General features: G+C 34.0%; 1 protein-coding gene across 3 annotated transcripts in view; it reads right to left on the reverse strand.

Annotated features, from left to right (window-relative positions):
* Balat (Beta-alanine transporter) overlaps window positions 1-17,500 on the reverse strand; it is a 126,228-nt gene that overhangs the window by 17,901 nt on the left and 90,827 nt on the right. For all 3 annotated transcript variants that reach the window (XM_068371477.1, XM_068371479.1, XM_068371478.1), the window contains one exon: window positions 10,261-10,456. In XM_068371477.1, the coding sequence (XP_068227578.1) occupies window positions 10,261-10,456 (196 nt within the window). The remainder of the gene's footprint in view (window positions 1-10,260; window positions 10,457-17,500) is intronic.

Below are 17,500 nucleotides of genomic sequence, written 5' to 3' on the forward strand. Positions count from 1 at the left end.
TCGCATATTCAAAACACATTCGGAAGGACAGGATGCTGAGTGCACACTACTGAGGGACATGCATGTGATTAGTTTGTTTGACAGCTGAATGGGTGAGTACTTGAATCTATTACGCTGATGTTTGAAGGAAATTTTAAGCTTACATTAAGCTTTTGATAGTCTCTCCTCAATTTCTTAAAAGCATTGTGAATGTTTGGCAATGCATAGGACGTCTGTGTATATGAATCTTCGTATATCCTGAAATTTTGGTTGGACATTTGTACGAATGTTAAACAACATGGGAGTCAGTACAGAGTCCTGCAGGAAACCGTTCTTATGGATCCTCCAACTGAGGTTCTTGCTCTCCATTTTCATGTAGAATCGTCGATTTACAAGGATTGACTCCATGATTCGTACTATGATAATATCTTTGACAGTTTGGGCAACTTTTAAAAGTGCCTGTTGGCTGAAAGTATTGCATACAGCTGTACGGTCTTACAAAGACTGCCCCAGTGATTTTCTGAGATACGTGAATAATAATAATAATAATAATAATAATAATAATAATAATAATAATAATAATAATAACAATAATAATAATAATAATAATAATAATAAAAGACGATATTAATGACAATTTATGACTTGAAAACTAACAAGTTTCATTGCCTATTTAATTGGAAGATTGCATGATTTTTTTCAGTGGATCGTAAAAAGAAATGTTCGTAAAATCCCACGTCCCTCGCTTGAAAGTCTCTGAAATGTAAATCTTCGCAAGAAGCTAAAACAAGAAATAAATTTTGCGCATTTCTTGTATTTTAATATTCTCTTGAAGATTCTATCTTGACAGTATGACAAAAACACATTCGCAGTCACCTAAAATCAGAAGGGTCTGGCCTACATTCTTCTCATCTTTTGTATTATAATTTATTTTCTATTTATCATCTGCTAGTTTCCAGTGGAATTTCAGGTATTCTAGCTTCATTTGTCGCCTGCTTCTCTGTTCCATATTCAAAGGACGTTCATGAGAAACAGAAGCAAGGAACATTTAAGGTTTCCATGGACAGACATGTCATTGTGTTATTGCCCAATGTTAGAGAGGCAGCACTTTCATTTATGATCTGTAGCCTAGCCTTTTCACCCACCAGCTAGGACCTGGGAGAACCAGGCGATGGCTTATGATGACTCGGAAACTATATGTCTAGCAGAAATCTGTCGTGTACGCAGGACCCACAGGTTGTAGGTACCAAAGATTTCACTTGGATACAGCAACCATTACATCCAAACCTTTGTATTACTTCTCTCTCTCTCTCTCTCTCTCTCTCTCTCTCTCTCTCTCTCTCTCTCTCTCTCTCTCTCTCTCTCGAACACACACACTTCTGTTTGCTCGTGTAAAAGCTAGGGAACTTGAACGCAAGAGAGAAGCCCCAGGTCAGGTGGCAATGGCTGTATGGTTAACACAAACGGAATATGGGTTTCCAAAGTAGACGTAGATAGATGGGCATACACTTGCATCAGTTCGTCAAGCAAAACAGTACTAAACGGCGGGGAAGCCGAGACATTGAGATTAATCCCTTACACGGATTTACCAGTCTATGAGGTAGGTATCCCGTTACGCTGATGTATGGGAGGATTATGTTTACCAAGCTCGAGAGAATGTATTCTCTCGATCTTGATGTTTACATCTCTTCCCATACATTACGAAACAGATTTGCGTTTACAGCTTCACTTTCACCAGGAATTGCGACTTGCTAGATTTTCTATTTCATTGCATGAAATATGAGAATGAGAGAAGCGAATTCTCTTATCTTTAATATTCCTCTTTTTCTTTTCAAGATATATCTTTCCTATATAATGAAGAGTAAGTGTCTGGCTCTGTATATATATATATATATATATATATATATATATATATATATATATATATATATATATATATATATATATATCCCATCCCACTCAGGTGAGAGGGAAAGAAGTCAAACCCTGGTGAGAGGGGGTACCCAAAATGGTACACTCAGAAACTATTCATTCCCACAAATTGCCGAATCAGCAGGTCGTAGTTAGAAATGGGGCCGGGGATGGGAAGGGATTGAATCTGTGTGTGCGTATGCGTGCATGTGTGTGTACTGCATATTTATCTAAATGTCTAGATATCATTTTTGACGGTTTGGGTACACTTACATATATATATATATATATATATATATATATATATATATATATATATATATATATATGAAAAATATCAAAGCCTTAAAACAATCACATTTAAAAAAAGTATAGAATTTTCCTTCTTGACGCCGAGAAAAATAACAGATAAAATGTCATAACTAGAAAACAAATATAGGAGACTCAGATACTAAAAGCACTAAAAACTACAAAATTCCTTATAACCAACTTAAATTTAATTGAACTTTACTGATTTAATCGTAGATTCCCATTGAAAACAGAAGTTTAGATGTCAATACCCTGTGATTTAATGCTGTCCAAATTCCGTAACCATGCTGTTACAGTTCAAACATTCCAACTTCATTTATGGAATTTAATTGCAAACAGTTTTTTTTTTTCATTCAAATGGTTAATTAAATCAGCTGAACTAAGGCTATTTCAATTAAGCATAGACAATGCCATAAATCAAATGTTTTAGCTATAAATATTCTAATTTGGTACATATCTCTAGAACAAATAGAACTTGCTGCTACTTATATCGCAATATGTTTTTGTTCTAATAAGTTCATTGATATTTCATTAGCTGATATGAGGAGATACGAAACATCAAGGATATTTTTTTTTTTTGATTAATTTATAAACGAATGTGTTTCACAAGAAGAGTCAATCAAACCATTATCATTATCATTTTTTTCTATTCAATCCATATTTATTCAATTTCACGCTCATCCGGGCAAGTTTAGAACTTTTTTATGTTTCCTAAGAATAATTATACCATTACCAACAATAACAAGAACAGAAACTACAATAACACTGTTGATAATGATATAAAAAATCGAAAATAATTACAATCAGAGGTAGGATTTGGAAAAACCCGGTCACTAAAAAATTCTGGTATTGCAAGTGGTCGTACCTGGCTTGGCAAAGAAGAAACACATTCTTTTTTTCTCATAAGAGAGGATAGTCCCTACTGTATCCACCATACATTTAGATAGATAGATAGATATATTAGAACAGTAAATTGTTTCCCTGTTACGATCAGTGACGATTGTAGAAAAAAAATTAGGAAGACTTTTATCGTCGTCATAATATATATATATATATATATATATATATATATATATATATATATATATATATATATATAAATATGTGTGTGTTTATGTATGTATGTATGTATATACATACATATATATATATATATATGTGTGTGTTTATGTATGTATGTATATATACATGTATATACATACATACATATATATATATATATATATATATATATATATATATATATATATATATATATATGAAATTTATTCTTATTTATTTATTTCCTTTCCTCACTGGGATATTTTTCCCTGTTGGAGCCCCTGGGCTTATAGCATCTTGCTTTTCCAACTAGGGTTACAGCTTGGCTAATAATAATAATAATAATAAAATGTGCGTGTAATAGCAATTATGACAGACGAAAAACAGCAATTACTTATCTACAAATATCTGAAGGTTGTTATCCCGAGTGAAAACACTAGACATAAAAGGCAACCTGCTGCTGCCAGGCGAGACAAGTTTTCCCGTTGTTAAGCGTATTATGATCTGAGGTTCAGTACGACTTCCGTTTCTCGCCCCCGTGCGGACTCGGGTTACGTTTGGTCTCGTCCTTTTGCGTTTGTTTTGCTTGGTTTCGCTTTACGGCTCAACCGGTAGGCGTCGGATTTGTGGGTCTAGCCTTTCTGATATTATTATTATTAGTTGCTAAGTTACAACCCTAGTTGGAAAAGCAGGATGCTATAAGCCCAGGGACCCCAACAGGGAAAATAGTCCAGTGAGGAAAGGAAACAGGGAAAAGTAAAATATTTAAAGAACAGTAACAATATCAAAATAAATTTTTCCTATATAGATAGCAGTGTGTGCCCGAGTGTACCCTCAAGCAAGAGAACTCTAGCCCAGACAGTGGAAGACCATGGTGCAGAGGCTATAGCACTGCCCAAGACTAGAGAACAATGGTTTGATTTTGGAGTTTCCTCCTAGAAAAGCTGCTTACCATAGCTAAAGAGTCTCTTCTACTCTTATCAAGAGGAAAGTAGCACCTGAACAATTACATTGCAGTACTTAACCCCTTGGGTGGAGAATAATATAAATAATGTTTTAAAAAGGTCAGTTGACGTCAAAATTAAGGCTTTCACAAAAGAATATAAAAGCATGAGAGGTATTGCGAGAAATAATTGCCTCGCTGTTTTGCTTTTAAAACGTCATGCATGATTACTATTAGCTTCAATTGCTTCCGAGTCAAAATGGCATTGACTATCTCTAGTCCACAGGTTTGAATATGTTTACAATCCATTAAAGCTTTGAATTTTTCAGAAGCAAAGATCTACACATTGTTCGTAATGAGATGATATCCCCAAAATTTCATTTACTACATCGAGAGATTATTCAAACATGGCTCTGCAAATACATTCATGTTAATCTAGTTTGCTGAGAATCCTATTTATGTGTATAAATGATACTATATAATCCTGGCTTATCCTAAAGGGACCGAGTTGCAGGGGGGGGGGGGGGACAACAGACGACAAGGTACGCTAATTTCCTCACTGCTCAGTGTCTCTAAGTTTAAAAGGCTGGCAACATTGTTGGCATTGCTCCCAATCCTTGATAAATTTTGCAGATTTGAGACCGATTACGGGATTAAACTATTGCAGGATTAAACAAACCGGCATATCGTTTATGCACATTTCACAAATTTTACCAAAGCATAATAATAATAATAATAATAATTATTATTATTATTATTATTATCATTATTATTACTTGCTAAGCAACAACCCTAGTTGCACCAAGTTCCGCATTATTGGGTCTGGTTGCCCCTAAAGATTTATAAAGGCCGATCATGAATGGCAGAGGCAAGGGACAGTGACATTGCCCTATCAAGCCGGACAATGCCCTAGAGACTGATCATATATGCATACATATGATCAGCGCCTAAGCCCCCTCTCCACCCAAGCTAGGACCAAGGAGGGCCAGGCAATGGCGGCTGATGACTCCGCACATAGATGTACAGGCTCCTCCAAACTCCTCATCCTTAGCTCACAAGGATGGTGAGGTTGCAGCAATCTAAGAAACTAACGAGTTTGAGCGGGATTCGAACCCCAGTCTGGCGATTACCAGTCAGAGACGTTACGACATAGGTCACCACAACGGATATTGGTTGCCATAGATGATATTTTGAGGTGCGCGACGAGTTTCAATATGAGAGTTTTTTGTTCGGAAGATGGCCATTGGAAATTTTAGATCTAAGGCTGTAAACAAATAAAGATTTTTGCTTTTTAAAGGTTAAAACCAACGGTAATTTACATATTTGGTCTGTTCCATAAACCCCCCCCTCTCTCTCTCTCTCTCTCTCTCTCTCTCTCTCTCGCTCTCTCTCTCTCTCTCTATTTCCCTGTTACAAATTGCCACAACTGATATTCGAGAGATCCATTCAATCGATAAGCATGAGTCTACTTTACTTTTGCGCCGATGATTTCAAGTCTCCAACGTTAAATAATCCTTAACTTATTCGTACAGAGCAAAAAACTCCATAATCAACATTAACACTAATATTCTTCCAATATAGTTTGGTAATTACAAGGTTTACTGATTATTGAGCTACCATTAATATAATTCATCAATGATTATGAGATTTTCAGATTAACCACTTAACTTAAAGTCAAAGGAAAGTACTGTAAAAAAAAAAAAAAAAAAAAAAATTGAATCAGTCTCAAAGAAACTGTCATAAATTACTTCATCTCGGTCATGATGTTAGAATTATGTTGAAGTTGAACCATGGAAAACTTAACCTTTATCGCATGGCTATATTCATGACTGGTAACGAATTTATCTTTACCTGTGAAAAGGACAGAAACTTGTAACGTGAGTATTGACAATTGGTAACGGCTGAGTGCAGTGTAAGGATCACCTTATCCAAGAAAACTCTCTCAGAAAATTCTGAACGAAAAATTCGGTCTCATAAAACTGGGTTCAACCCGGTGTGCTTGCATCTTAAACACCTTCATTTGTTTTCTTTACAGTATGTTTATTTTACTTTGAGGGCTGCTTTTCTGGTCCTCTACTGCAGGTGAACCCTACTCTCTACAGGACCTTCGCGTTGCGTTCATCTTATACATTCTTTGGTTAAATGCATTTTACACCACGTATTACATATTTAATGTCAAATCCACATTATCGAAGCACTTGGAAAAAAAGATATTCTTCCGTTTCTTCTTGAAAGCCTTAATATCTTGTCTTTCGGATGTCTAGTGGGAGCTTATTGTATAGTCTTGGAGCCGCAAATTTGAAAGCTCTTGGGTCCAATAATTTGAAACCATCTGTAACTATTCTCGCGTCAACACGAATTGTTCGCTGCACGATATGTAAAAATTCTCTTAAATATTTTATGGCATCTGGTTCTGATAACTTGATGGGTTATAGTACATATTTTAAGCCCAACTCTTACTTTAATAGGCAGCTAGTGTAATTTAATTAGTATAGGAGTGATCCTTTCTCAGGGCGGGATACTTTTTATCAGTCTTGCTCATCTGCTTATTATGTTTTATAATTTATGAAGTTGAACTTTGGGTAAATTGTGGTAGATGGAGTCACAGTAGTCAATCCTGGTAATAACAGTCTATCCCAAGTTTCTTTACAGAATGCGCACCTAGGTACTTCTTTATGAAAGCAATGTTTCTAAGATGATATTCAGCAGTTACAGTAAAGAGATACTACTACTTTACGAACTTTACTTGATTTGAGACGGAATTGTTATTTATGTTTATTTGAATATCACCCAAGTAACTTAGGCTGTTTTTCTTTCCAACCACCATAAACTCCGTTTTATTTCAATTTAATTTTAGTTGTTTAATTGTCATTCATTCGCGAACACATAGACTTTGGGTTAGAATTTCAGCAATATCGTCTATATCATTTATGGAGAAGTAAAATTGTGTATCGAGTGCAAATAGTTTGAACTTCGTTCTGTGCCTTTGCAGTACTTTTGATAGGTCAATAGTATACAGTAGATACAGAATAAGATTAGGCCCAGTACACTGCCCTGGGGCACCCCTTTGTTTAATGGTTCATATGATGAATAAGGGTCTCCAATTTACATGCTGTAGTTTCTGTCAACCAAGTAGTCTTTTATGTATTCAGAGGCTCGAATTCAATACCGATGGAACTTGGATAATTTAGTAGCAGTTCATACACAGCAGTATCAAAGGCAGCACTTGATTTCATGCATCATTTACAAAGTACTAAATAAAATATTAATTAACAGCAAAATATCTCTTGGCCAAAAGAGTAATTAAGAGAAAATTATGTATCGACAAATTAAACAAAAAATCAGCAAATTATGTATTTTATAACCAATTTCAATTATGAGTAACAGCTATTAACAATTCAATCTGGCTGCTTTTACTGTATTCTTCGGCTAAAGTTTTAATATGAATGTCAATTTTTCCCTAGTTTTAAGTGGCTTTTCTCCTAGCTGCAATTGTAGAATCTTTGTTTGCGTTAGAGCCTCTTCTTTTTTCAGGACATCAATAAATTTCCAGATATTAGTATTTTTGCATGCTATGCATTGTCTTAAGGCTGAGTGAAATCCACCTAACGCATTGTTTGTTCGAGGTAATTTATCCAAGACACGATTCCTCATATTCCAAAACTCAAAATAACTAAGAATTCCATCGGTAGTAACTCGTCTTCACAAAGTTCTTCAAAAGCACCAGTAACTGCTTAAGTTGGTATGAACGCCAAAGTACTGTACAAAACATTATGAATAAAAGCGAGAACTTATTGTCAATTGTAGTGATTCTTAAGACACAAAACACAAATTCGTCGATAAACACCGTCACATAAGAAGAAACACCCAAAAGTTTCATAACTAGGAAAATGTTCTTGGATAATATTACCAAGGGCTCTCTCGAAATCAATCATCACTTCTTTTGGATTTAACTTTGGCAGAAGCTCTTTTAGCATCTACAATACTTTATCATAAGTTAGCATCAAAAACACTTTATCGTAAGTATTCTCTGTTTTGACAGGTTATAAAATAAATGGACGAGGCAAGGCTTTCCTTCTGATATAAGCATGTATAATCACAATTGATACCATTCGTTAGGTGAAACCTTGAAAGTTCCACTCATTCCCAAGTAAAGAGAACTTTGTAGATCATTAAGGCTCTTGTCAGAAGGAATTACTAAAATTCTTTTGCCATCGACAACTCCACTGTCACTATGTAAAAAAAGAAAAAAAAAAAAAACACACACACACACACACACTTTCCCATCACTTAAACCACGAAATGGTTGTGGTATTTCAAATCCAGTGCGCGTCACAAGTAAAGGCGGGGCACAAAAAGCCATAGTCCACCAACTAGATGAATCCCCACACTTAATTTCTGATATCGAACTTCTGGCTTCTATTTTTGCTGATCAACATGAATGATTATGGCTGTTGATGTTCTCAACGATAACATTTTCGCTGTCTGATTTTCGTATGTATTTAAGCTTTCCACGCAGTTCTACACTTCTTAACAATCTATAGTGGTCAGATACAATCAAGATGGGTATCGACCTTTGAAAAAAGATATAATTTTCGTATAAATAGGACAATTTGCGTAACGAATAAGCGGATAGAAGACGGCCGTTATTCTCAACGGAAAAATAATTTAGAAGCATATTCGGTCTGCTTATTACTCAATTACACCAAAAATTGGCTTATTGAGAATCTTTCCATACTTTTGGTTTATCTCATCTTACCACTATCCGTTATATTTACTCCAAAATACATGAATGAATCAGCTATTTTATATCCATATTAATAAAATCTCACATCGCCAAAATAGCCTTAGCTTTTTGTCATCGAGGAATTTTCCTTTATTTCTGATACTCAACGTGTTTGGAAGCCATTGCTACGGGTAAGGTGAATTTATAAGGGTAAAGAAAAAAAGAACTACATCCAGGATTTGATAAAAAAAATTAATATATGTATGACGTAATAGTTTAACAGCGATTCCAATATAATACTGTAGCATGGTAAAAGGCAAATTGCACAGTTTCCTCTAGCTATATAGGCAATTGCGAGACCCAGTTTTCTGTGAACGAATTTTCTGAGAGTTATTTTTTTGGCAAAAATCCTTTACTATTTCTGTATGCTTAACCTAAATATCATGTCTCAATTAATCTTAAGGTCTAACGTGGGGCATTAAGGTTGACTGACATTAGACAAAACTTGACGTAGGAAGGACAAAATTAACAGGCTGATGGTAAGAGGGAAACATCTACCATAAATACATTGCATCTACAGAACGAGTTCGGGAATATGTATACATGTTAATAAATAAAAGGTTAATAATTACACCTGTTCACAATAATACATACATACATACATACATTCATATATATATATATATATATATATATATATATATATATATATATATATATATATATATATATATATATATATATATACACACAAATGAACACAAATAGAAATGAACACAAACAATACTGGCCAAAACATTGTTAATCAAATTAAAGTTTGTCTTTAGATATCCATAAAAACTTTCATTGTTGAAGTGAAGATTTTATATATATATTATAATACTTTTACTACTATACGTAAGAATGATAAAATTCTATCTACTTTATAGCAGTTATAATTAAAGGTTTTCGCCCGCCAAAATATAATTCAAGTTCATCTTCGTACCGTCAGAAGTGGTTCAACTGAACTAGAATATTCTTTTAGCATCCCAGTCAATAGTTCAACCTAAACCGAAGAACTGTATATACAACTAAATGTGAATATGAATGAGACATATGCATTTTTGTTAATCAGCTGAGAGAAAATTGTTGAGCAATCCTGTTTTTTTTTTTTTTTTGGACAGAGCATCTGTAAAAAAAATTAGTACTTTCATTGCATATTTAAGCTCTATAGAAACCGCATTGGAACGCCTTCATACATACATACATCATCGTGTCTTTTTCCAAACCAATTTTTAGGTCCTACTTTTATTGTCTATGTATTCAAACGTGTTGATTACTAGCTACATAATAATTTTCTAACATTACTTACATCAGATACAACAGACGTAGAGTATTCTGGAAGATCGTAATGCCACCCCTTGTCGCAGGGGATGATCTCAGCATCTGGCGGAGGTCCCAGAATCCCTCCTCCGTCCAAGTATCTGCTGCTACTCATGTATTGGGTGAAGTTGTAATCATACCTCTGGCAGCTGCTGTACTCCCCGGACACGTTGTTATACGGTATGCTGAAAATTGGAAAAAATATTCACATCGTTCATATCTATATAAAAATATTCTAATATCAGGGTACACACAAACACAACCCCATTTACTATATATATATATATATATATATATATATATATATATATATATATATATATATATATATATATATATATATATATATACACATATAAACAGTATATGCATATATGGTGTTAACATTCCTAGGGAGGCCCTAATCGCAGCTCTTTCCCCTCACATTCTGAGCATGCACAATTTGTGAGAGGCCCTCCTAAATAATGACCCAAATGATTGGCGTGCGCAGCTCATCCATGTACCACTTGCCAGAACAGAGGAGCAGTGAGAATATGTTTACTTGCAAGTGAAGCGAGCCCTGCCAGAGCAAAATCCATTTGAGGAATGTGATATAAATGATTCATAATTATAATATTTTAAGTGACCCACGTGGCTGGCATGTGCAGCACATCTATGTACCACTTACCAGAAAAGAGGAGCAATTATATAATGTTTATTTGTGAATGAAGCGAGCCATGGATGAGCAAAACCCCTCTGATGTATGTGATATGAATTATAGGTATTTATGAAACTTTAATTTCATCCCACTTACATGAACAATATATTTTTTCCAGCTGGTTATCATAAGTTTATTATTGATTTCTGACCATTATTATAGCTGCAAATCACTTGCTTTTTGTGTTTCCCCACCTAAAATCCCAGGTTTTCACCTGAATCTCCGGATCTGGAATATGAGCGGCAAAATAGTTTACCTGACTCCGAGGCCCACTTGGCAGCGCATCACATTAGAAACCCTGCCTGGACTAGCTCAAACCCAAGAATCCTCCCAGCTTTGAAGGCCATGATAGGAGAAGTAGCCTGACTGAAACAGACGTTTTCCGGCGAGTACCTTAGCCAATGGGTGAGCAGCTCTGCCCCGGACTCAGTATGGACTCTGTCCACGAGGACCAATCAGCAATCAGTGCCTGACTTGACAAACCACTTCAAGCAGTGTAAATAGATCCAGCTGGCCTACATCCAACAAGACCTTGCCTAGAGATGAGAGGAGCAACCAGGCATCCTTTCGTAACGTGTAGCAGACATTCTTAACTACCGAATTTGACTATTTACTTTTATAGTAAAATTATAGAACTATCTCTATGCATTTTGATACCCTACTAAGGTCAAACATAGCACTGGCAGTATGCAGTACTGACAAAAGGAGAGAAAATTTGAGCCGCTGAGAATCTCAACTGCGAGATAAATGCCGTCGAGGCAGCCATAATATTCAAGTAAAAGTAATAATAATAATAATACTATAAACACACACCACACACCCATATATACATACACCCACACACACACACACACACACACACACATATATATATATATATATATATATATATATATATATATATATATTATATATGTCCCATGTCAATGGATAATGAGACATTGGATCACGGGTTTTTCACTTTATGATAAAAATGTTCGTCAGTACACTTTACACAGCCCAATACTCTCAGACGAGTACCTATTTGATTGCTGGAGAGGTACTGCTTAACCCTCGGTAGGTAAATGCAATGTTGCTCTGTCAATATGCTGAATTGTTAGATTTTATGAAATTCTCCACTGTGATGGAAATATACTGTCACCAATAGGCTTTCCACACGTCACAAATGAGACTTGGCACACGTCATCTATAACAGAGTTCAGTGATTGCGCCCTACAATTTATGACAGTCATAGTACTCTTAAAAAGATCATCAATCTCACTGTATAAAACACATACTTCTACATATTTTGCATACAAGGATTAGGACATATATATATATATATATATATATATATATATATATATATATATATATATATATATAACCAAAATCAAGCATTCCATTATAGCATTTGTCACATAGCATTTTAACTGCTATGCAAATTTTTTTATTTTAATGGAAAGTCAACAGAAGCTCATATGATTAAAATGACTATAGTTCCGGCAAAATTGGACTGGCATAGCAGGAGGGGTTCAGAATTCACAATTGCCAATACTTTTATAAAAGAGAATATTCTATAATGGAGAATAAATAAAGATTTGGATAATATATTGATGAAAAATGTGTTTATCTCTCGATTACCATTTCACCATCTTGCTAAAATGTTCATGAAAAGATTACTTTGTATGATTTCTCTTCTCATAAAGCCGAAAAGTTTGCCGCCCCTAATCCCCAGTGGAGAGGATGTAAACATTAGATTCTTTTCACTTTTTATCATGGCAAAATTTTAAACAATAAAACAAGTTGTTCCATGTCTAGTTCATATAATTGAAGAGATTTTAAGTACATATATGAAGAGAGCTCATTCGTATAGGTTGCCGTGAGGACATGTAATTATTCACGAAGATTTTCATTTAACAGAACTATCCGCAGAACAATATGTAAGGAAGGAATTCTTTTAAAGGTACCAGTTGTGTACCAATTGTGGACCAAACCAAGAACATTATAAACATAGCTTTATTTGTCTAGGATGCAGATATTATTATAAACATGATTAAGTGAAATTATACTTCAGATATATTTTGGTTTTCAATTTGTATAAGTATTGAAAGAACTACGCTTTTATCTTTCTTAACATATCTTGGATTTCTTAAGGGTGGCTATCCTGGTGCGTAAGTAAACTTTAGTTTTAAACACAGCATTTTCCTTTTTAATTTGGATATTTGATGAGACGTATTTCTTATAGTTTAAAAGCCTGGTGATAAATCTTTAGATTATGAACTTATTTATGTTTTCAAGGTTACACACCATGGAAGTGAACTGCAGCAAAGGAAGAAAGTGTGTCACATCCAGTAAGTGCATGAGCAGCAAGAATGTTTGTTTATGCACTATGATTACTTCGTTTGTGTTTATAATAAAGTGGTTTTCCGAGCATGACTCCATACAAAGAGATACATTTGCTGGCAATCCATTTGTTTCTATATACAGACGATAGACTAAAACGATCAGGACATTTATGTCTTCTGAAACAGCTCTGATAGACTGCTGTCCAGCAGCAACTTCTAGAATCATGTAAATGTGTTAAGACATCCGAACATCAGCTTTTTCAAGAAAAACTGCTGTCTCTTAAGACACAACTATTGGTATTGGCTGTAGATCTGTTCCAGTTAAGATAATCTATATGTCCAGTACTGAAGGCATAATACTTATTCGGTCAACAATCATTCGTGTTATTTGTTATTCATTGGCAGTTTGTTTTCAAAGTGGTATATCTTCAGTAAAGCAGTAGGCATAGTGGACTCCTTTTTGTTATGTAGATCCACAGCAACACTTGGTGCTAATTTTGTGATAGCGATCAAATATTGTACTATGTGCAGTATAGAAACTGCTTCGGTAATTTTGGTCAGTGCTTCATTAAGAAAATCAGGCACCTTAGCTGGTGAACTGGACCAGTGCACTCTCCAGAGTAGGGCACGCGCTCTTTTTCTGCCTATGTTATATGAACAACCACCTGGTAAAGCTGCTAATTAGTTGTAAAGAAGCTTCATTTCTGGCCAGTCAGAAGTCAGAGATGAGATGTCAGACATTGTGCTTTCACCATAGCTGTTTTAATAATATCAGGTTCTGTTTGAGGCATAATCCAAGAAAGGGGTGTACATGCTGTTTTAGATTCAGGTTGTTTGTTTCTCCCCTGTGCTTTTTGAGTGCTAATCCTCTATACTTAAGGCAAAGCTCTTCACTGAAAATGTCTTTCAGAAAGGCAGAATCATCTATGGTTGCTGCATATAAAGAAAGTGTTAGTTTTGCCAGAAAAGCTAAGGATGGCAATAGTGCCCTGGCAAGAGAGATTTTTTTGTTTCCATTGTAGTGATGGATAACAATCTCACCAAGTTTTAGATTCTGTCCCTTCAATTCATATGCTCCGAGTTGCCTAATTGTTGAAACAGTGGTAATACTCATATTATGAGGTTTTCCTATTTGGCTGTGTAGCAATCATATCTGTAAACACACACACACACTTACAATTATATATATATATATATATATATATATATACATATATATATACACACACACATATATATATACACATAAATATATATATATATATATATATATATATATATATATATACACACACAAACACACACTTGGGCCTCGTTATGCACGGGTTCGATCTTTGCAGATTCAGTCCTTCTGCTATGAGGTTTCACGATAATCACTCTCGCGGGCTGATGTTTTCAAACCGACGCCATGAAGCAGAACAGTCAAAACTCATATCTAACGTTTGTAAACTATTCCCTGATAAACCATTTTTATAGTAATTCAAATATAGTAATAAACTTTATTAAAATAAGTTCATGTGTACATTATGTTTAACATATATTTGATATCTAAGCAATATATAATGCTAATGAAAAATATAAATATGCTTTACAGTTAAAAGAAAATATTTCTATCTTTCTCTATGAAAAAAATGAGAAGATTTTGAAATTGGATTATCTTTAATTATGCATGCTTGAATAACTTTCTGTTAGAAGAATTGTTATATCAATAAAGAAAAATAAGTAAATTTATATAGAATTGTCAATAACTTCCTTATTGGTTAATGAAAAAATTACACTTCTTAAAAAAAAAAAAAAAAAAAAAAAAAAAAAAAAAAAAAAGTCTCTAAAACTACCATCACGTCAGGATAGGAAATTTGGCTCAATTATAATTATCTCAACTTTTCATAAGCTAATATGATGCACATGGCTAAAATGGAAATTAAGTTTATCCTATGGTTCCCCTAGGCCTAGCTCTTAAATTACTCACAGCTGTCAACCATTCCCGCAGCTGAGAACCTTTTTTTTTACCGCCTGCTAGATTCATCTCGCCACACAATTAGGCTTATAGTACTTGAAGACTTCACTCAAAGCACATTAATGCAGTATTTAAGGTTATGTATGATGTATTTGCTGTAATACATGTATATTTATTTTCATTGAGTAATAGTAGGGTTTGGTTTTAATCAATTTATTGCGACCATTGGCGTCAGTCATTTGAGTACATAAATTAGTAACAATAATATTGTTTGCATCTAAATATTGAAAATGTTATACTGAAAGAATTCATACAAAACAATCTAGTTTGATTTCGTAGGTAGGTTGTACCTATCTTTAGTTAATATCACAACACAGTCAATTTAAAGAAGGGTAATGCGTGTTCATTATGCACCTAAGTGAGCATGGCGCATGAGAATTTCATCAAGCAAATTATTATCTGTCAATAATTGTTTACATATATCACGACACGTTCACGCGATTTCGCTCATCATTCCGCATCGTTTCCGCATCGTTCACGCCAGTTCACGAATTGGCCACTCCATATAAAAACGGGGCTTCTCCAACCCGAGGACATTCTTGGATTGGCTTCGGAAGAGACAACAATGCTTTCTGTCAGAGACACCATTGCATTGAGGAGAAGAAACGTATCTTTTTCGTTTGTATTTTTTGTTGCCCTTTATTTTTGTTTCAATAAGAAAGCATTTGATTTACATATAAATAGCAGACATAAAATATGTACAAGTATTAAGAAAGCATTTTATTTTAACATTAAAAGTAGCAAACATGAAAAGTTTTTAGGCTGTTGATTTTAAGGTAATAGAGAAAAAAGTGTGTTGAAATAAGAAATCATTTTATTTTTACATTAAAACAGCAAACAGAAAAAATTTGTTTTGCTCTTCATTTTAAGGTAATAAAGAAGAATAAGTATGTTGATGAAATAAAACATCATTTTATTTTTACATTCAAACAGAAAACTTAAAAATTTCTTGGGTTTATTTTTCAGTTCATTTTTATTTAAAACAAAAGTTTTGGGTCTTGATTGGTAATAGAGGAAAATAAGTGTGTGCATAAAATAAGACATCATTTTATTTTTGCATTCAAACAGCAAATATAAACAATTATTAGGTTTATATTTTTCTTTCCTTTTCATTATTTTTTTCGTTTCCTTTTTGTTTCTCTTCATTATAAAGTTATAGAAATAGTTTGAAATAAGACATCATTTTATTTTTACATTCAAACAGCAAATATAAAAATTTATTAGGTTTATTTTTCTTTCCTTTTCATTATTTTTTTCGTTTCCTTTTTGTTTCTCTTCATTATAAAGTTATAGAAATAGTTTGAAATAAGACATCATTTTATTTTTACAATCAAACAGCAAATATAAAAATTTATTAGGTTTATTTTTCTTTCCTTTTCATTAATTTTTTCGTTTCCTTTTTGTTTCTCTTCATTATAAAGTTATAGAAATAGTTTGAAATAAGATATCATTTTTTTTTTCACATTAAAACAACAAATATAAGAATTTATTAGGTTTATTTTTCTTTCCTTTTCATTAATTTTTTCGTTTCCTTTTTGTTTCTCTTCATTATAAAGTTATAGAAATAGTTTGAAATAAGATATCATTTTTTTTCACATTAAAACGGCAAATATAAAAATTTATTAGGTTTATTTTTCTTTCCTTTTCATTAATTTTTTCGTTTCCTTTTGTTTCTCTTCATTATAAAGTTCACGCCACTTCCCGCATCGTTCACTCCAGTTCACGCCAGTTCCCGCACTGTTCACTCCAGTTCACTCCAGTTGGCGCATCGTTCACTACTATTTCACGGCCATTTAGTGCGTGCCAATGCGTGCCACAAACTTTAAACATTTCAAAGTTCTGGGCACACATGGCACGCATTGGTACGCTCTGGCACGCGAGTTCCCGCACTGTTCACGACATTTTCACGGCTCGTTCACGCGAGTTCGCGCATCAATGCGTGCCAGTGCGTGCCACGAATGCGTGCAAGTGTCAGGTACCCTTAAGATTGTGTAAACACTGCACATAGACCTAGTGAACTACCCCCGTTAAAAACAACAATGGTTCATGATAAATTTTATTCTCACCAACTAATTGTATACTTTATACAAACAATGGATGATACATTGTTTCATTTCAGTAAGTTTATTTTCATAACCTGTTTGGTACAATGGATAAAACATCATGATGTTTTGACAAAAGTTGATAA

This window comes from Palaemon carinicauda, chromosome 4 (genome assembly GCF_036898095.1).
Source record: "Palaemon carinicauda isolate YSFRI2023 chromosome 4, ASM3689809v2, whole genome shotgun sequence".
Lineage (NCBI taxonomy): Eukaryota > Metazoa > Arthropoda > Malacostraca > Decapoda > Palaemonidae > Palaemon > Palaemon carinicauda.